The sequence below is a fragment of the Phodopus roborovskii genome, unplaced genomic scaffold (genome assembly GCF_943737965.1).
Source record: "Phodopus roborovskii unplaced genomic scaffold, PHOROB, whole genome shotgun sequence".
NCBI classification, from domain to species: Eukaryota; Metazoa; Chordata; class Mammalia; order Rodentia; family Cricetidae; genus Phodopus; species Phodopus roborovskii.
In genome coordinates, this window is record NW_026126487.1 from 2419774 (window position 1) to 2440935 (window position 21162).

General features: G+C 42.6%; 1 protein-coding gene across 2 annotated transcripts in view; it reads left to right on the forward strand.

The window, feature by feature from the left end:
• Fto (FTO alpha-ketoglutarate dependent dioxygenase) overlaps positions 1-21162 on the forward strand; it is a 345911-nt gene that overhangs the window by 52364 nt on the left and 272385 nt on the right. The window contains exon 1 of one of the 2 annotated variants that reach the window (XM_051195117.1): positions 7935-8030. The exons of the other annotated variant lie outside the window; for it this stretch is intronic. Within the exon in view, the coding sequence (XP_051051074.1) occupies positions 7944-8030 (87 nt within the window). The 5' untranslated portion in view covers positions 7935-7943. Of the gene's footprint in view, positions 1-7934; positions 8031-21162 lie in introns of those variants that run through there. 2 annotated transcript variants of the gene reach the window in all.

Consider the following 21162-nt stretch of genomic DNA (forward strand, 5'->3'; position numbering starts at 1 on the left):
GAGAAATGCCATGTGGCTCTTTGAGTCAGTTCTCCCAGGGAAGAATTGAGGTAGCCAATGCCTAGAAAGTTCATTGGCTGCTTCAGATTCCACAGTGACTAATTATGGAGCAGAATCTATAATTTAGAATTCCAGGTTCTGAGTATTTTGCATATACTGATAGACTTAAAAGTACAAAGACCTTGAACTCAGGGTAAATTATCAGTGAACCGGGAGAGGATTGCTATACCTCTGGATTAAAAAAGCAAAACAAAACAAAAATGACCTAATTAAAATGTCTCAGCAAAGAAATACTTTGGTAAACACAATGGTAAGGTTTTTTATTGTTTCCTAAACTTAAGTTTCTTCCTAAACTTAATTGCAATTAAAAGAAGTCACACACACACACACACACACACCCCTTTAATATACTTGTGAGCCCAGTGAGAGTGTTGGCATTACTTCCTGCCATGGTCTTCTTTATGTTAAAGAAGACAGACAACACAAGACCACAGGCACCTGTGCTAGGACTGTAGAGCCTTCTGGCTGTAGTCAAGCCAGAAGCCACATTTCCTAGGTAAAGGGCAGACCTGTTACTATTCCTAGTTGAGTGTACAACACGTGTTAGGAGAAGCAATTATTTTTAGCTGACTGACTATGACCAAGATTAATAGCTCCTGAGAGGGGTATAATGAAAGGCTGCCCCAACTGGCTTCTACATTTTTCTTTATTTTTCCTGCTCTCATCCCTGTCACCTTTAAGTACCAGCTGAATGTCACTCTGGGAGATTTGCCTCTTGGATGTGAAAGGCCACTCTTTCTTAATGATGGGTGATGATTGAGCCTCAGGGCTGAGGAGCTTGGATAGTTGACAAGACCCAGAAGAGAATCTTCAGGTCTGTGGGAGTCACAGATCCAGGGTGTTTACTGCATGCAGGGGAAGAACCATGAATATTCAGCTGTTTAGTCTGGGTCACTGGGGTGTGCAATGCCAGTTGCAGAGTCCTTGTACCTTAGTGCTGCTTCTGTTTAAACACATGTGTCTTATTCTGAACAGGTTATTTAGCTGAAATTGTAAACTACTTCTAGTTTTATAAAAGTTGTAAGCCTCATTGTGGTGGACTGAAAGTTAACTTCCAAACCATGTCTCACTTCTGTCTTGAACTTTTAAGGCATGTAGCAGATTGCATTTGCCAGTCTCCCTGAGGTCAGTTGTGACCACATGACCAAGAGAAAAGGATGCTGTGGTTGTTTCCAGGAAGGCTCTTAAAGAGACAGCTGCCGTGCCTTTCTTTTTATCCTGCTTCCTGGCATGCTCTGCTTTTAGATCTTGAAGATGCAGGCCAGCCCTTAGAGTAGACACCTAGAAGGACCTGCAGCTTCTAAGGCTTTCATGGGAGTCACGGACCAGACTGGTTAAGCCAGTGCTATTTAGGATTTCTGTCCACTGCAGGGAAACCTAAACTTAGGAAATATAGCATCTGTCTTCATGGCACAAGAGGAAAGTAAGTTCCACATCCCTGGGTTTCTATTTCCCATTCTAAAGAGTATCAGAATTCAAACTGATCCCTCTCCTGCCCTCTCAGCTCCAACAGATTTTAAAATAGGTACAGAAAAGGCAATGGATGGTTAATTTAAGGAGTAAAGGTGGGGAGCTGTATTCATAAGAGAGCCACATGGAATCAGGCTAGCAAGAAGGACACATGAGCAGTAACATGATGAGGACAAGATGGTGGCCTTTGGGAACAGTTAGGTCAAGGAGCCCTCCCTCACCACAGTTCAACACTGGGGCAGCAGCAGCTTCTTGATTGAGAGATGGCCTTAGGGATTCATCTTCATCTTCTTTGAGGCCTTGGGAGCTTTTTAAAACCTCTGGCTTCAAATGTCAAGTCTGTGCAGTGTCCTGGGTCCCTTGCAGGGTACTGCTGTTTCTGTTTGCCTGGCATGTGGTATCTTCACACTAGTACTGTGCTCAGTGGATAATAAGCACTGTATTAGTTACAGTGGCTTGTAAGTTATCTTTAATAGCCCTTTAAAAGATGCTAAAATATGTCATTATTTTCCTGAGTTAAAACTCATGAAAAAGCAAAGTGTGTGTTTGGTTGGCTGTGCTCATTAGCATTTTTACAGTGAATGGAGTGAGGCATTGTGTCAAGTGTTTCCTTGCTGTTTCTTTCCTTTAGCTTGAAGAATGGCAGGCTTCTGTCTTTTGTTCACACCAGCAAGAGTTCATTCAGCTGGAAAGGGAACAGTGTCCTCAGTGTGAGCACTTGACTGTATTGTGGTCGCACAGTAGTTGCTGTTTAATGACAATAAAATTGGGACCAAAGGAGATAAACATTTAAGGGATAAATGACAGGGCTGTTAATGTTAGTGTGAGAGCAGTTGTTTAGCTAACCGGTGCATAAGCAGCAGGAAGGACTTTCAAGTCTGAAGCTGAGTGAAATCTGTTTCTAGCTTGACGTCATGTCAAGACATTTTTTTTTTAAAGTACTTTTAAAATTGTTAAGATAGTGCTTTTTATGATCAAAAGTAAAAAGTCTACGATCAAGTCAGTGAATGCATATATACTTCGCTCATATACCTACTGTATTTTTTTTAATGACGAGAACACTTAAAATCTAGTCTTCTAGTAATTTTTAAGTATATCCACGTTGTATAATAGTTATCTAGAGACTTTCATTAATGGATGATCACTTTGCATTTAAAAAAAATAGTTTCAGCATATCTAAATTGTCTTTGGAAACTTCTAGAAGTTTCCTTGCCGTATTTGCTAAACATAGTCATGTATGTATGTTATATATTTGTGAGCATTTAATAATATGCACATATGAATATTTATAGCGTGTGTATTTATGAAATATATAAATATAGTACCTAGTTAAGGAACTTTTGGAACTTTTTTGGAGCATTAAAATTCAGAATTTGATCCATAGAGTCCTGAAGTGTGTTTAACCTTTCTTTCCTTTAAAAAAAAAATAGATTTATATATGTATAAGAGTGTTTTACCTGTGTATATAACTGTACCCTGGAAGAGAGTACAGGATCCCCTGGAACTGGACTTGTAGGAGGGTGTGAGCCACCTGCGCATGGTGGGGACTGAGCCTGGGATACTGGGCAGGGAGAGGAGAAGGTCCAAACTGCAGCTCTTATGACCTTAGCTGGGCTGGGAAGTGTAGTGTCACAACTGGTCTCAGGCCACCCCTTCCAGATAGTTCAGCTCATGTTTTGCTTGGTCAAAAATTTGGCATTGGCGTAGACTTAGGACAGAGAGAAAGGACAGCTGCGCTTTGCTTGTGGGTTTCCAACCCAGTCTCCCTGTTTTCAGCCCACTCTAAGAGATGTCTGCTTTTAGGAGTATGTGGCTCTTGTAAATTCTGAAGCTCTCAGGAGAAGGTGGCAAGGACTGGGCTGCTTCTGGGTCTTACTGCTTGCTCCAAGGAGTGAAGGGGCTTCAGCCTTTGCTGTTGTATTAATTACCTTCCCTTTGCCTCTTAACATGTGTGGAGTCATATCCCTCATCTGCTGTTACCTTTTCTTCCATGCTTTTTTTTTATCTGACTCTTTAACTTCCTCCCTCCTTCCTTCCCTGCCTCCCTCCTTCCCTTCTTTCATCCCTTCCTTTGTTCCTTCATTCTTTTGTTCCTTTGTTCTTTCCTTCCTCCCCTCCCTCCCTTCCTTCCTCTTTCCTTTTTTTGAGGCAAGGTCTTACTATATAGCTCTGACTGGCCTAGAATGTATTTATTATGTAGACCAAGCTGGCCTTGAACTCACAAATATCTGCTTGCCTCTTTTGTTTTAATTTCTTTACAAGACTATCATTAAGATTTGGGAAAGGAGTCAGGTGTATGTTTTGGCATCATATTTAAATAGAGTTAATCTGTTGTGTTAATCATTAACTTGGGTATTCTGTTACTAAGGTCAATTTGAAAGTTATAAGAAGTAAATTCAATTCATAGATCATTTCTTCCTTCTAAAAGTGTCCTTACCCACTGCTACTCAGATTGTATTCTTGAAATGTTGTGGCTTGGACGTTGATTTAGCGATGGTTTCTATTCTGTATGGGGTCTTCTTTAAGCACTGGATGTGTGCTCTGTCAGCCAACTGGAGCCTTGTGACCACCAAGTGATGTCTTAGTCTGCGCTCACATCCCCTTGGCTCTTGATAGCTCTGAGTTCAGTGGATGCTTGGTGACAAGTATACAACCAACATTCTATCCTTTTTTTTTTTTTTTTTATGTGTGCTTTGTGTGATTCTCTTCAGTGTGTTTTCGGCCTGTTGTTCAGAGAATAGCAGAGAGAGTAAGGACAATGACTTTATTTTGGAGAGAATATTTCCAAGTTTAACATGTCTCATTTTTTTCTTCAGTTTCAGGAGTATTTTATTGAGTTTGTGGGTGTATGTGAGGCCTGACCACTTATTCTGAGGGATAGACCCCGGGCTGGTGTCGTGATTTTACCTTCCTACATGGTCTGTTTCACAGTGGGTTTGCTTAATGACTTACCTATAAGCAGACACCTTTGTTTATTTTAAGCTCTTGTCTCTGAGCACAGCATAGCTTCAGTTGTTCGGTGTATGCTCTCTTGTATTAGTAACAATGCTGTCATTTTCTCTAAAGTCACCATTTTATTAGAGAAACTCTTTAATAGCGCCACACGTTCGACAGTTATGCAGTCTGTGCGTACTTACAGCCCTGCACAGTGTTTAATGAATTATTGAACTTTGAAGAACCTTTGAGGAGCAGGGCTTTATGTGACTGAGCAGCAGACATGAGAACGCGCTATCCTCCAGAGCACTGAACAGACAGAATGGAGGCTGGATCAGACAATGTAAGCACCGAGTGAGTGATGGTGACACCATGAAATATTTACACCCCTGGAGCATGCCAACGGGGAGGAGAGTGTATGGGTTTTATCGTTTTGGGCTGAACCTGACACCTATAACCACTCTGTGATCTTAAAAGCAAAACAGAAAGAGAGTACGAAAAAAGACTGAGAAAGAACCGAAGGAAGGGAAGGCGGATGGAAGGAGAGAGGAGAGAATCTTGACTTGGTGTTGTTTTGTTGTGTTGTTTGAGCCTCCTATCACAAAAGGAAAGAGCCTCCTGTAGTCAGTGATCTTCCTAAGGACTGAGTTCTAACTGGTCCAGAAAAAGAGACTCCAGGCATCAGAACTGATTTCTCTTGCTGTTACCAGGTCCAAATTTCAACTTAATCATTGTGTCATTAATGTGCCTTAGAAGCTGTCACCTTATTACCTGTGAAAACAGAGGGTTGATGAGCAAAGAAGTGATCAGTATTATTTTCAAACAGAGTATGAAGTGAATTTATCTCTTCACAGAATGCGATTTGAATTGGTCTGTGATGAATGCCCTTATTAAGAGATAATGGAACAATGAAGAAAAATATCTGAATTATGTGGAAAAGTGTAGATTACCAGATAATTTCTAATGTCTTCTGGTATAGAGAAAAAAAAAAAAAACATCTGGGGTGCATCTATAACCCCAGCACTCTGAAGGTGGAGGCAGGAGTTCAAGGCCAGCCTGGTCTACAAACCAAGCTCCTGTCTACCCCTCAAGTAAAAGGACTAAAATAAATATGCTTGTCCAATCATTTTTTGCCCCTGTGCCTGATATTTTGAATGTAAAATTTTCTTGTAGTCTTAAGATGTCATGGTGTTATCTGACTTATTAATAATGATTATTGTAGGTGAGTAATGATTGACAAGAGAAAAAGTTGCTTCATTAAATTTTAATTTTACTTTTATTTAAAAAAAAACTTCTAGATGAGAGAGTTTATTTTACTATAGTGATCTTGTATTTGTAAGGAGGTTGAGATTGGCCTCAGCTAGTGGTTTTTGAGGAACATTTGGCTTTGGACCCCACTTTGAACCCCTGGAAGTTTGACATGTGTTATGCTCAACTAGTTATTTGCCCTTTGATAACACTGACCAAGCTTGGCAGAGCTTTGGACATAGTGATGCTAAGATGGAAAATTCATTGTGACTGTCCTTTGCAGCTGAATTTTTTACCAGTGTACAATAGAAAAGGGAAATTTTTGCTGGGATTTTTCAATTTGTTCTTTAGAAACTCAATGCATATAGAAGTTGCAGTGTAGCGGCCCAGTCAGTAAAAAGTGGTAAAGAACTCCCTGGGACAGGATACATCAAATTTAAACAGTAAGAACAAGCTTTATTTTGTGTCTTCATTCCTTCTGTTGCTAAGCTGGTATCTTGGAAAGAACTGGGATTTTAGAGTGTGAATGATGTTGATGGTAGTCCCATCTCTGACACTGTTTGATTTCTGCAATGTCTTGAACCTAATACCTAGAAATGGGGCTTATTTGAATTTACCCCTAGGCTGTTAAAGCCTCTAAGCATTCAGCACCATGTCCGGTATATGAGTGGATGTTAGCCCCCTAGCCAACATGTGGGTGGGTACCAATGACTCACCCTGATATATGCAGATCCAAGGCCCTTGCTGAACATGTGATGGATATCAGTCCCTTACCCAGCCCCTTTCCTGCTCTTTTTCCTTTTTCTCTGAGCCAAACATGCTTTATCTAGGAGGTGGAGCTCTTAGATGCTCTTGATTGATGGAGGGGATGAGCAAGTGAAACAGCAAGTCTCTGAGTACTGTGGATAATCTTGTGAGGAGATGAGAAGAGCTGTGTGTGTGATGGAGAGTATGCAGGCAAGATGGGCCAAATCCACGCGTTGGGAGCAGATTTGGTGATGGTGTCTTGAACTTCCACTGTCAACACCGGCTTCCTGGCATTGAAGTTGGGAAAGTCTAAAGAACTGAGACTTGATTTCTTCTTGACCTCTTACTGAAAATATTACTCTTTTGGAATGTTAAAAAGATTAAACTACTTTGGAGAAAACCAAAGGTCTCTGTGCTCAGCCTCTGTCTCTGACTGAAGCACTTTGCTAGTATGTTCAGCATGACTAATATCAATACCAGATTCCCATGTGTTACCCATGTATCCCTTGTAAGGATTCTAGCAGGGGCCTGTGTGTGCTTACTGTGGTCCTGCTCTTGGGGGTTTGTGTGGTAACAATACAGGTTGGGTCCTCTTCTTTCCAGTCTAGCATTCTATTAGAGGATGCAAGCCAGGAAACAGTGACCATTATAAAGGTAATGGAATGATAGATGGAGGGATGGGGTTGCTTTAGTTAGAGTGATCTGAAATAGTGTTTGATGTGAAACCACAAACATGACACGGACAGTTGTTCCAGGTACAGGGACAAGGCGTTGATAAGTTTATCCAAAAAAGGAGGCAAAGGTAGTCAGTGGCCAGAATTTAAGGAGGAAGAGTCAAAGACAGATTTTAGGAGCACCCTTATACTGGGTACTTTAAATTTAGGTTCTATTACAACTCTATAGAAACCACGGGAAGGTTTAAGGTGAAGAAGGTGTATACAGTGACCTTTCTGCTTTGCTATATATATCATATCTAGTACATAATATATTTGTGAGGGTGAGAGTAGAATGAGGGAGGAAGTCTTGCCCAGGATGTGCTGGTGGGTAGGGCAGAACACAATTATAGAGAGACTTGGGATTTAAACTTGAGGCAAAGTTGACAGGATTTCTTGTGAGACTGAATTGAGGATGTCTGAGAGGCCAGAAGCACTAGGATTTTAGTGACTAGATTGTAACTATTCATGGCAGTCAGAAGACTGAGGAAGAAGAGGGCTGGACAGATACATATCTGGTGCCCATTTGGCATTCAAGGGGTGATTGGGAGGCAGGAATCTGAAGATGAGGGCAGGAGGCCCAGCATGTAGCTGTTGGTTGGAAGCCTTGGGACACCTTCTTACAGACCATTGTTCTTTGGCTTGTAACAAACTTGGAGGTCTTGGCCATCCTGAACTGTTGTGTGTGCCTTCACCTTCCCCTGTGTCTGGCCCTGCTGCCAGGCTTTCTCCATGCTCAACAAACACACTTCTTCCAGGCAAAAGCAAAAGATGACATACACCAAGAGCCAGATTGTCCACGACAGACTTGTAAGCAACAAGATAATCTCATTGTTCCTCCTGCTACTTAAAATAAAGGTAATATTGATTTTATAGTAGCAGTTCGAGTCCTAAGGCATCATATTGATTAAGCGTCTAGTGAGAATTTGTAGGGCAGCCTTCTGAGCTGCAGCCACAGGGCATCTCCCCACTGGGCCAGGCCTCTGTGCTGACCTTACTATTAGAAGTGTTTAGTCTAGGCTCTGGTCAGAGCATTTATTTTACCTGATGGATGGCTTAATCCAGCCCGTCACCTTAATCTGACCTTAAAGATGGGAACCCAACTCTTTTGTTCTTAGTGAATGTGGAGACTGATTTTGGCACTGTTTGGAGCTGTGTCAGTAGCAGCAGAAGGCTTCATGGTGACTCTTCTACTGTTTAAGCCTCCTCTTAATGCTGTAATCTAGCTGAAGACCTTTGTTTTTCTTCCTTATAATGTTTCTTTGGAGCAAGGCTTATTTTATGGATTACTTTTTTTTTTTTTTTTTAAATAGGGGAAGGTACTTCTTTTAACACTGCCATTATTAAGCCCATGGGCCTCTTTAATTTTCATTTTCCATCAAGGAGAGTAATTTACTTGTGGTTTTTGTGACATGAAGCATTTAACATTCAAGTCAGGCTTCATAACATTTACAGACCTTGTTCTGAGGATATCTGGGATAATTCAATAGCAATTGAGGTAAATTGTTCATTCTTCTAAGTATAGAAAGAGTCCCTAGAAATGTTCTAAAAATAGTAGTTTTATGTAAAAAAGAGTTTTGCCTGTCTGCTGTAATAAGATTTTGCTGTTTTTTTCTCTTGTGTCTGGTAGTTCATGCTGGATTGTTCACAGGTTGGTGTGGGCATCACACGAGTTACTACAGGCCAAGGAGCTTGACACAATAAATGCTCAACTGATCTTTGGTGTTATTAACCGCTATGAGGTGATGTTAGCTATAGCTGCCTTTTATGTCATCCCCAATACCCAGCCCAGGCCCAGGCACACAGGCTGCTATTTAGGTAGACGCTCAGTGACTGATGGATGCTGCCAGCATTTGGGATTTCCTTCCACCCTTGTAACATCAGAGCTCATTTTATGTCTCTTCTAAAATGCTCTAGGTACTTGACATCCTTTCATCTTTCATATGGTTACTCTCAAAAGGAGCCCACGTGAGTTTGGCTGTTTGCACATCTGCCTGCATTCTTTGTTCACTGCCAGAGAGAATACAAGTTTCAAACCTTTTCACAGTTAAAAGCTGATCAGCCTAATGTTCTCAGCACAGCACCTGACACCACACCGCTGTGCCTGCCTGTGTCTCTGTTCTGCCTTGGGGGTGGGGGGCATGCTGGGTGCGAGCTGGCAGCTCTTTTGGAGGGAGGAGACAGGATGATTACTTCATAGCCTAGCCAGTGGATAAAGCGATGGATAGACTAAATGTAAGTAGAAAAGTAGCCGCTGCTAGGCTTGTGAGCAGTCATTTTAGGGGTGTTTCGAGAGTTGTCTGAAATATGCACTTAATCTAGACTTGTGGCTGCTGCTGCTTAAGATCTCAGATGTCTTGTCCATGTCAAAACTTGCCTTGTTTCTTTGTTTACTTTAAATTGGGAAAAGGTTCATGAGCATGCTTGGATTCCTTCTCAAGTGTGCATTTGGTCTCAGCACCCCTGGCTACCAGGAGTATGTGGTATGTGACTGTTTATTTTGGATGTCTTTTTTATGTTCAGCTAATTTAACCCACAATAAAGTTAATCCTCACTTCTTTGGAAAAGTAAAGACTTATGTATTAGCTGTTTTCAAAGACATTTGCATTTTCATGAAAGCAAGTGCATTGTTCACTGCTTTGGACCTACCTCCCCACATATGCAGTGGATAGCCTTTTGAAGTCAGGATTCAGAGCAAATCACAACTGTCCCGAGTTACCGAACTTCTCTTTAATGTTAGCCGTGAACATGCATATGTCAAACATGAGGAGGTAGGATTACAGTATATCAGCTCAACTTATCTTGCCTTCTTGGGTATGTGTTGGAGGGAGGGAGGGAAGACAGGGAGGGGTGGAGACAGACAGAGAGAGAGAGAGAGAGAGAGAGAGAGAGAGAGAGAGATATGCTGTTGGAATTGATGCTTTTACCTCAAATAAAGTGCACTCATTAAATGGCCAGAGAACTTGGATTTGAGTACTGGCTTTGCCACTTACTAATTCTGTAACTTTGGGCAAGTCACTGAATGTCTCTGTTCCTTTACTTTCACTGTTTCAAGTGGGGACAACTGTGTTAACTGCCATCAAGGTTGATTTGAGGCTCCAGACTGTTCATTTGGATAAAACATTTAGAATAGACTTTTGTGCATAGCTGTCTTTAGTTGTCATTTCCAGCAGGAATTGGCGATTGCGTAAGTTTAACTGCTAATTGCTAATCCAGGCCACGTGTTTATAAAACACTTTAGGAACTCTTCTCCTGTGGGTTACTAGTCTAGAAAGGTGACTGCTGTAACAAAACCTATTCATATCCTATATGGTGTTTTGAATGTGAATTTTGATTTCTTGCTTATGTAGCCAGGGGTTGGGATACTTGGTTCCGTGCATGCCATTAGCAGGGTAAATCAGCTAAGGAGTCCTGGCAGGGCATCAAGGCTGGGAAGGTCATCTTAGGTTAGCCTCACCCAAGCCAGTGTGGGGGAAGAGAGCAGCCAGGGATGTGTTTAGGAGTGTTTTATGGGCCAGGCCTGGAAATGGTACTCACCGCTTGTGTTCACATACAGGAGCTACTTTCTCCAGCCTGTTCCTCAGGTCTATAAGAATGTAGGCATGAGAGCAGCATTGTCTCCAAACTCCAAACTGAAACTGCACAATTGAATAATTGTTCCACTGGGTGTTTATAAAAGTCAACCTTACAGCAGCTTTCAAACATGGCATAGATTTTGTTCAAAAAAGTGGCTATATTTGAAAATAATTTTTAGGTTGGGTTTTCTAATTTCCAAGAGTTACCAAGTATGCCCGGGAATTTCTGAGAAAATCATTAAGGGTTTTTCAAGACCAAGTAAGTTTTAAAAGTAAAATGATTTTTTTTTTTTTTTAAAAAGTACTCATGTTCTTAGATTGTAAGGAAGCGTTAATGGGAAATGTGGGTGCAATTTAATCTGTTTATTCTGCTGATGAGTTGGTCCTTTAGAAGTGGCAGGATGTGGTTTGCTAACAAAGGCCTCAGATAGCCTTGTTTCTGGGTCTTGGTCACATTTTGCATTTTGAGCTTTTAGATATTTTTCTCCCTTCCATTCTTCCCTTTTATTCCTTTATTTTCTGATAATAATTTGGGGTAGGGAAACCTAAGAAAGGGATCATACTGCATTCAGTGACACAGCTGTGTGATCCAGCGAACTCAGTGCCAGAGAAGAAAGGGTACCGTGTGTGTGTGTGTGTGTGTGTGTGTGTGTGTGTGTGTGTGTGTGTGTGTATTTGTGTGTGACCTTGCATGTGGAGGTCTGAGGTTGATATCACTGACATGAGGGATGATTTTGGATTACTCTTCATTGAATCATGGTGTCTCAGTCAGCTTCAGAGCTTGCCCATACAGCTGCTGGCCCTGCTAGCCAGCTTGTTCTGGGGGAACCCGTCTCCATGTTTTGAGGCTGGAATATTCCATGTGGGCACCCATCCCTTCTCGGCATTTATGTGGGTTCTGGGAATTGAACTCTGTTCCTTAGAATGCACATAACCATGGAGCCATCTCCCAGCCCTTACCCTGTGGTCACTTTCCTGCCTCTGCTTCTTTCTGACTCCTTCACTGCCTGTTAGATCATGGCTTTCTTTCCCTAAATTCGTCTCGTCTCTTTAAGTGAGGCTTTTCCGAATGGCTGTTTGGGAGATAGAGTTTGAGAAGCCCCTTTAGTGATGCATCAACCCAGCAGCAGCATTTACAGTAACCCCAAAGAGTGGAAAACCTCAAGTATAATTAAATGATGACTAGATAAAAATGTGGCACATTCATACAATGGGATACTATTTGGCAATCCCAAATAGTGAGACACTAGTGCATACTACAGTTATATGGGTGAACCTTGAAACCATATGCTAAGTAAAAGAAGCCAGTGACAAAGGCCCACATGTTACATGATTCCATGTATAGAACAGGCAAGCCCATGGACATAGGAGATAGTTAACGGCTGCCAAGAGTAGGAGAGAGAAAGGTGGGGGAGAGAGCGAGAGAGTATGCAGGGTAATGGAAATATGAAAATGGTCTGAAATTAATGGTGGTGATTGAGCAATTCTGTGACTATATTATCTGACTTATATACTTTGGGTAGGGTAAACTGAACAATGTGAGCATTGTAAATCAAAGGTGCGTGACCTAGCTTCTCTCTCTGATTTGCCCCCTCACAACCTCTTTGACTTCTCTCTTTCCATGCCCATCTTGCTCCTGACCCACTCAGATTGGGGTGCACGCTAGTCCTGCAGTAGGGCAAGCACTCCCTGACTCAGTGTACCCTTTTGTACACCTCTCACATGCGGTGTCTGCACGGGCCTTCTCCTGGTCTCTGTTCTCAGGAGACCTGGGCCGACTTCCCTGAGCATAGCAGTAGTACCTCACTGTTGGAGTCTCCGGCCCCCTGCCCTGCTTTAGTTATCTCTGTATTTCCTCCCAGTCTCTGCTACACACCTGTGTTACTGCTTGTCTTTTGTCTGTCCCCCTTAGAAGCTGGGGTGCAGGCGGCAGTGGCCGTGCTCTGTCCCTTGTCTGATCTGTAGTGTGGACCAGTTCTCTTTTGTGAAACTGTAACAGGAAAAAGAAAGGCATCGTCCTGGTGCCCTTTCTGCATTGATCGTGTTTTTTGAGGAATAGCCTACATCGATAATGTATATTTGATGAGTATCTACTCAATGCCAAGTTAGGAACCAGCACCCTGGAAACTGTGAGAAAAGCAGGTCTCCAGGAGTGCATAATCCTGGGTTGCTCCAACTCTATAGAAAACTAGATGTTCCTCCTTTAGAGAACCTTCTCCGTTCTTTCAGATGAGCTGCTGTTTATGTTTGTATGCTGGAATCTGAACCATCAGCTCTATTCAGTCATAACTGAGCTCTCCTCTGCAAATGTTCCTCCTTCCTTGGAACATTTAGTTTTGAAGGTGTTTTCTGCTAGAAACTTCTTGGCAGGATAAAATATGTATCTCAAAAATGACTGATTACTTTGGGCCTTTAATTTGATTTTGGAGTTTATTTGAGACATCCATACTTAGGAAGGCAGAGGTAGAAAAAATAAGAAAGAAAAAAAGTATATGTGCTTTCAAAAACATACATTTAGTTTAAGGAGCCTTTAGTGTGATCATCCATTCACTCATTCTTTATGGTGCAGAAGATTTAATTGGGATTCTCATATGCTCTAAGCCTGCTTTCTATCACTAAGCTACACCCAGTTCCCCACCCCCCCAGTGTGATTTCTTTTGGCTTCTTTATCCTATTTCCTTATTCCATCCAGCCAGAGAGCCAGTTGCCCTGACTGTGGCGCTTTAAACCATGACGGCCACTAGATGGCACTGCAGCACTGCTCTCCATCAGCCGAGTCTCGGAACACACTTAACTTTGCTCCAGCTGACTGGATTTCTGGGTGTCAGGGAAATTGTTTTATTAGTAATGGGCATAGTGTAATATATTCTTCTCCACCCAATGCAGCTATTTAATGCCCTGAAACATGCCCCTCTGTGGCCATGGCCTGTTAACTATGCTTATTTGGTGTAATAATTAGCAGAATTTCTCACTAACAGGGGTACTTACCAACACCTTGCACCTCCGCTGCGTTTTTGTACGTGATGGATTGTACATTCTCAGAAAAAGTTGGGAAGGTCAGAGGTTAACCTGCGTCTAACAGGGCTACTTTCTGCACATTTGTCCAGGATAGGTTTATATTAACTTGCTTCTGAGCCTCTTCAAACCGGAGTGGTGTGGAATACAAACATTTCTGAGCTTTTATGTAAGGGCTCAGTGAAGGTTTGTAAACACAACACTGTTAATTTTCTACCTTGTAGAATGATAGAAAAATAAATGAGTAGCTGCCTGCATTGGATGACACTTGCTACTCAGAACTGTGTGTGTTGGAAGTGTGCAAGTGTACACTGTGAGCCTGGCACAAGCGCCACATCTTAGGTTAAAATGGAGAGAAGTCACAGATGGCATTTTAATATTTCCCATGGCTGTAAGTCAGGCTCCATTTAATTCTTTGTGGTTTGACAAGCCCTTCTCGGCTCCTACGGTTTCTGTGCCAACAATTTTATCATTTACAGAGCATGATCAGAATTAAGTGACAGAAGACCAAACAGGATAAAGCTAAGTTGAAAGTAAGAAATGCTTTGGTTGGGCCATTAGCTTATCCTCCGTGACCTTAGGCAGCCTGTTTACCATATCTTTGCTTTGATTCTCCCATTTCTTACGGTTGGCACAATGCCCTCTGCTCTCCCGAGTCTGGAGAAAATGAAATGAGAACTTCTCACAATACTTTGGCTTGTATTTATTTTCCTAGCCTGAATAAAAGTGAGGTGTGCTTATAATCACGTAGGAGAACTCAGGAGACTCCTATGTTGACTCCAAGATGAATTGTAGGAATTTTAAAGGAACAATTATTACGGTCCGAAGTCTCTCGGACTTTGCCACTCATGCTGGGAATACATATATTATAATTTGCCCTGGCTGCCCTTGACCTTACTCTGTAGACCAGGCTGACCTCGAACTCACTAAGATCCGCCTGCCTCTGCCTCCTGAGTGCTGGGATTAAAGGCGCGCACCACCCCTGCCTGACTTGGGTGTACACATTTGCTCTGATGGCTTTCTTTCTGAGTTCTAGCCCCATACTTTTAAACACCTGCCATTTTGGAGCTTCTGCCTCTGCTCATGTCCATGTGTGCACCAATGGTGCACGTGTGGATTTAATCACAAAAAATGGCAATGCAGGTGGTTTCCGTATAGGAGGCTCCTGAGGAGCAGAGAAATGAGCTGGGACTGAGCCTCTAGAGCTGGGCTTCTGAAGCAGTGTTAGGGGCGGAGCCCCTCATCTGCCACGTGTGGGCAGGATGGGAACCAGGAAGCCATCATTAAATCGGTCCATTGTGAGGACAGCTGTAGCTGCAGCCAGAGACAGCCAGGAATGAGGAAGGTACCACCATGACAGCTGGTGTTTAAAAGGTGTGAATGAGTGGCCATTTCCTGGATTTTTGCTGAAAAGTGTTTGCACAACCATGTTGTCTGCAGGAAAAGCCCAGGCCTCAAGACTCTTCTTTCCTTTCTGTCTTCCGAATCTCTCATATCAGGCCATGGGCTCACTGGGGCCTAATACTCTTCTAGAGCCTTGGCTGCAAATTGGCCCAGACCATATTTTCCAGCACAGCAAATAGCTTAGCAAGTACAGTAAAGGTAGGTCAGTGGTGTTGACTTCCTTGTTTCATGCATGGCCCCACCAGCCTCTGTGGACACTGTGTTCACTGCCAGTCTCTGGTTCCTGGAGCTCTAGATTCTCTAGTTTGGTTTCCATCCCTGGTTCAGGCCCAGCCCATGCCTCCCTGGGCTTTCTCACTAATCTCCTTATCTGGTCCTCCCACCTCCAGTCTTGGCTTCTTTGAACTCAAACATATTATAAATTGATTAGAGTTTAAAACATAGGACAACAAAATTACATACATACATACAGGACAACAACATTACATACATACATACACACACACACACACACACACACACACACACGCACGCACCCCAAAACTATTCCTTCCCTGTGTTCCTGCCCCGCTCAAAAGCCCTTTGTGACTGCTTATTGCATTCAGGATGGAATCCAGACTACTCAGCCAGACTCTCTGGACCTTCCATAATCAGGGCAGAGCCTATCATCTCGCCTTATCTTCCACTCTCCCCTGCTGAAAGCGAGTGTTAGCCAAAGGTCTAATCACTGACTCTTGATCAGCAGCTTTGATTACTGACTTGTTAGCATCGCTGCCCTTATTACCTGGCAATCTCAGTTTTCAGCTTTCTTCTTCTCATCACTTTGGCACATAGTTTTTCCCTCCTTTGTTCAGACTTCTTACAGCACTATTTGCTAAGGCGTTTTTATTTTATTACCTGCATTGTTAGTTTTCTTTTCCCCTGTTTTTCATGTAGGCAGTATAAATATTTGTTATGGATTGATTGATTTGTTGATTCTGCATGGCTCTGACTTCTACTTGCTGGGGAAAGGGGGTTGGTGGAGGGTCAGTGCAGGGCTGAGGCAGAAGCCTGTCTCTGGGACTTTGTCCTTTTGATTTCTAGTGAAAGGACAAATTAACTATTTGCTTTGAGCAAACTAATGCAGTGTTTTGTGGATTTAGTGTTTGAAAAGGACCCTGGGAGGGAAAGCCTGGGAGTTGAGCTCTTAGCCCTGTTTGCTGGGCTGGATGAGCTCCACTCTACCACAGCCTTGCAGTTTGTTTAAGCACTGTTGTGAAATCACAGTGAAATTGATGATAGCTTGCCAGAGAGGAGGAGGAAGGAAGGTTCTGTGTAAATCAGACATGCAAATTAGCCAGTCCCAAGGGTTTTAACAAATTACACAATAAAGTCCCAAGAAATTAATTTTGCCTTCTTTTTTTGGGGGGGTTTTTCTACAGGATGACAGGGTGTGTGTGTGTGTGTGTGTGTGTGTGTGTGTGTGTGTGTGTGTGTGTGATTTGTTCGTGAGTTTATGTCTGCCTACGTACAAGTATGTGTGTGTATGTGCATGTATGTGCTTTGTATGTGCGTGCGTGTGGAAGCAGCTATTAATGTATTTGCTTTATACTAGAAATTCTCAAACTTTTCTTCTTCCCAGACCTTTTGCACTGAAGTTTACTGAGGCTCCCCAACCATCTTGTTTATGTGGAAGCTTGTCTACTGGCAGTTACTGTGTTTGGAACCAAGCAGAAGAATTACAAAACAACTTTATTCATTTAATAATAGCTGAGACTGTGACTTTCTTATGAGCAGTAACTCTTCCAATACAAAAATTATCAGCAAAGAGTGATTTTTTTTTTACATACTGGCAAATCTCCTTATTATCTAGCACAGTGCAAGCTATGTTCTCACATAATTGTTATAATGTGTTGTTTTGATTGAAGCATTTGAACAAAATTCAATCTTCCTCAGGTATTAATGAGGCAATACTTGAGTGTTAAAAGTTCACATTCGTCCTTGATATTATACTGAAACTTGACAAGGGGCAGTTTATTTTTATTTTATTTATTTACTTTTACAATGGCAGTTTTTAAAATTAACATATAGTAATTGTGTCTATGGAATGCATTATGCTGTTATGTCTGGTGTATACTTATGTTGTGGGGTGGTTAAGGGAAGCTAATTAGCATATCTGTCACTTGCTCATCATTTAGAACTGGCCTTTTAACAAGTTAAACACTGTACACTGGTATGAACTACAATGCCCAGGACTCACTCTTCTGTCCACCCAGACTTAGCGACTGACTACCTCATCTCCTTCCCACCCCCAGACCTGCATCATCTTCCACCGTGTTTCTGTGGGTTGGACTCCACGTGTCCCCATGGAGACCACACATTCTTTTCAACCACAAACTAAAGCAAGCAAATACTCATAGCATGAGAATACTATTATTGATCATGTGGATCTTTTGCCAAACCACTAGACTAGAGACCTGTTGGGAAGATTTCACCAGTCAGTGTTCAGAGAGGAAGAATTTTTAGTGCTTATTTCCTCAAGGCTAATTTTCTTTTGTTCCTGGATCTTAGCCTAAATGAGCCTATCAAGAGGAGAAAATTTCTTTCCTGTTTTTCCCTTTCTTAGCCTAAGGTTGGAATTCCTGGCTTTATTTATCATTTTTTATTTCATTTTAAAGATGTATTTGTTTGTATTTTATGTGTAGGTGTATGCCTGCCTGTGTATCGCCTGAGTGCAGTGCTCACAGAGCAGAAGAGTTACCATGTAGGTACCGGGAACTGAACCCAGGTCCTTCGAAAGAACAGCGAGCTCTGACAGCTGAACTCTCTCTCCACCCTGATTTTTTTTTTTTTTTTTTAAACATAGAGAGAGTCTTTGTACTGTTTTTCCAAATCTGCCGTTGGTGTGATGATAGGCCTAAGTAGCCATGATGGTGGTTTGTTATTGTTTGTTAGAAGATTGCAAACATCAACTGCTGATTCCACAACTGTTCCCACCACAGGGATCAGCTTGTGGGGACTTTTGTAAGAAAGGCCTTGTCAGTAGCAAGCCCAGTTTTGGGCAGCAAGCACTCTTTCTGTCATCGTCCCAGTGCAAACCTTTGACTGTATGCATGGATTCGCTTCTGCTCAGCATTCTCTCAGATCCTTGAACCCTCTCAGAGCTCTAAGAAGTAGCTTCCTTCACTGCTGGAGTAGGCTCCAGACTCGAGGCAGCAATTAAGCGATCGTGTAATAGAAGACTCCCAATTTGCCAGTGTCTTTTTTTAACTTCTTGGGTGGTTGGGGCACGTCATTGAAACAATTACTACATTTACTCAAGAGTTTGTCCTTTCTATTAAAAAAGATTCCAGCCAAGTGCCTTAAGGTAAGCGGAGGGGATTGTGTAACAGAGGCTCCTGCAAACTGCTCTTGATTGTTCAAGAAGACTGAGTTCTTTGTGCTCCAGCTTGGCACCCAGCATTGGTTTTAATTTAACAGTCCAGCTTCTTTAATGATCAATTCTCTATTGTGTTCTGAATTTAGTACACTCCAGTTTACTCTCCAGGCCATCCGCTTCTTTGGAAAATAGAGGCCGGGGTGTCAGAAGAGACCCAATTATTTGGTGATAATTCCTAGTCTGGTTCCAAACCCTTACTCGTGCATGTTCACAGGGAGAGTACTTGTGAGATCCACACTGTGTGCTTTGCTGGTGTTTTTTTACAGCCTTGCTTAATCCTCAGGGAGAGGTTGAATTCGGGGGCGGGTGTCCTCCTTCTGTTGCTACTGAGACAGGGCTAAGCATGTACCAGGTACCCCTTATCTCACACCTGGAATCCAGAACCCCACTCTGGTCGCCTGCCTTAGATTTTCACACACCCATTCAGTTGGATTCATGGTTTAAAGCTGTCAATCAAGTTGTGTTACTTCCTTGCTTAAGATCACCAGTGGCTCTGAGTTGCGCGCCAGCTGAGGTCCTTCCTTGCCAGAGGGCAGGCCCTACTCATCTGGTTTCTCCTGTCTGTGAGAACCATCTGCAGTCTGTTGGACTCCAGATTTGCCGGCCTAACTGCCTCTTCTGTCCCCAGCGTCCCCAGGCTGGGTGGGTCTTCCTCAGAAGTTCCCCAGATACCTGCTCAGGTTGCAGCTTCTCGTGGTTGAGTCTTACCTGAAGCCTCTTATTGTGTGCTCCATTGACTGTCAAGGCTAGAGTAACCTCACATTGTACCACTAGATTCTATTTCTGAAGATACTTGGTTTAGAATGTTCTAGACTCTTATCCCCCTTCCCTAACTACCCGTAATTCATAGATACTTAAGTATATATGTATCTATGCAGGAGTATGTGCATATGAATGCAGGTCCCCATGGCGTCCAGAAGAAGGTCCTGGATCCCTTGGAGCTCTTGCTGCAGGCAGCTGTGAGCTGCTTGACTTGAGTGCTGGACACCGAACTCAGTCTTCTGCCAGAGCAGCGAGTCTTAATTATAACCCACTGATCTCAAGTCACTGTCCTGTCTGTGCCTTGCCAGTGCTGGGATTGCAGGGGTGTAGCACCATGCCCAGCACCAGGGTCCACTTTCATCGGGTCATGTGGTGTTGTGGAGGGTGAGGGTCCACCTTTGGGCTGTGTAACTTTCAGTCCTGGTGTGCCACATTCTGACCTGTGACTTTGGATGAGTTCCTTCATCTTTTAAAGAGTTTTATTATTTTTTACTTTTGTCTTTTGAGACAGGGTTTCTTGGTATTGTCCAAGCTGCCCCGAAACTTGCTCTGTAGACCAAGCTGCCCTTGAACTCAGAAATCCACCTGCCTCTGCCTTCCAAGTGCTGGAATTAAAGGTGTGTGTATTATCTCTCAGCCATGTTTGAGAATTTTAGTTTATAACTGTATAAATGGAAATAGTATCATATTCCTCTGTCATAAGCTTACATAATACTTGAATAGTTAGCTATTATTGTTAACTATTGTCATGTAGTAATAGTATCAAATTTCATTTCATAGTTTACTGTGTATTTATTTGGGTGTTTGTCTCTTCTGGGTGAAATGCAAGCTGTATGAGGGAACCATATTTATCCTGTTTACTTTGTATTCGTAGAGATTAAAATGGTGCTTGATTCATAGCAGGCATTCTCTAAACCTCTGTTGCTTATTAGAATACAAATTATCTTTTGTTTGTAAATGGAGCAACTAGTGTTCAAAGAGGTTCAAGCTACTACTAAATGAGAGCAGTTCAAAGACTAGGAAGGAACCTTGACTGCAGAGGCCTGGCTCTTTCCATTGACCCAGTCTTTGCCTGGATATTTCTGTGCTTCAAATGCTCTCAGGTTTGACCCATGATTCTCATGTTGCCTATGTGTGTGTTTACATGCATGCGCCCATGTATGCTTATGCTCATGGAGTCTATGTATGTCTTCAGGTGCCATTCACCTTAAACATTGTGTTTTGGAGACATTATCTTATTGACCTGGAGCTTTTCACATGGGGTGGACTGGTTAGCATTGGGCTAGGGAGCCATCTACCCTCATTTTCCAAACTCTGGCATTACAAGACACCATGCCTGTTGGCTTTGTTTACTTGCCATTCCTGGGGATTCATCATACTTTTGAGGTATGCACAATACTGACTAAGCCATCTCTCTGATCCAGTTGCCTTATGCAAACCCCAGTACGAGTCATGGGATGGAGTCGGCAATGTTGTGGACTGTGTGTGCTAGACCAGGAGTTAGGTTCAGAGATCCCTTAGCAGAGTGAGGTCCAGACAGATAGAACGGTTTGAAAGTCACCCTGGCTCTTGCTGTGGTCATAGAAGGAGGCTGCTGGAGAAGGACATATACTGTGACTTGGGATTGGGCTGCACCCTGGAGTCATGAATGTTACTGTGGGCTGTTGTGCTTTTTAAGAGGTAAAAGCTGAAAACTGGGGGATCTATAAGGCAAATGGGGGGGTTCCCAAATGTCATGAGGGTCCTTGGTTTGGCCCACTGGAGAATCTGATGAAACCAACAGACCCTCTCCTTAGAAGTGCCAGTGTATACCAAG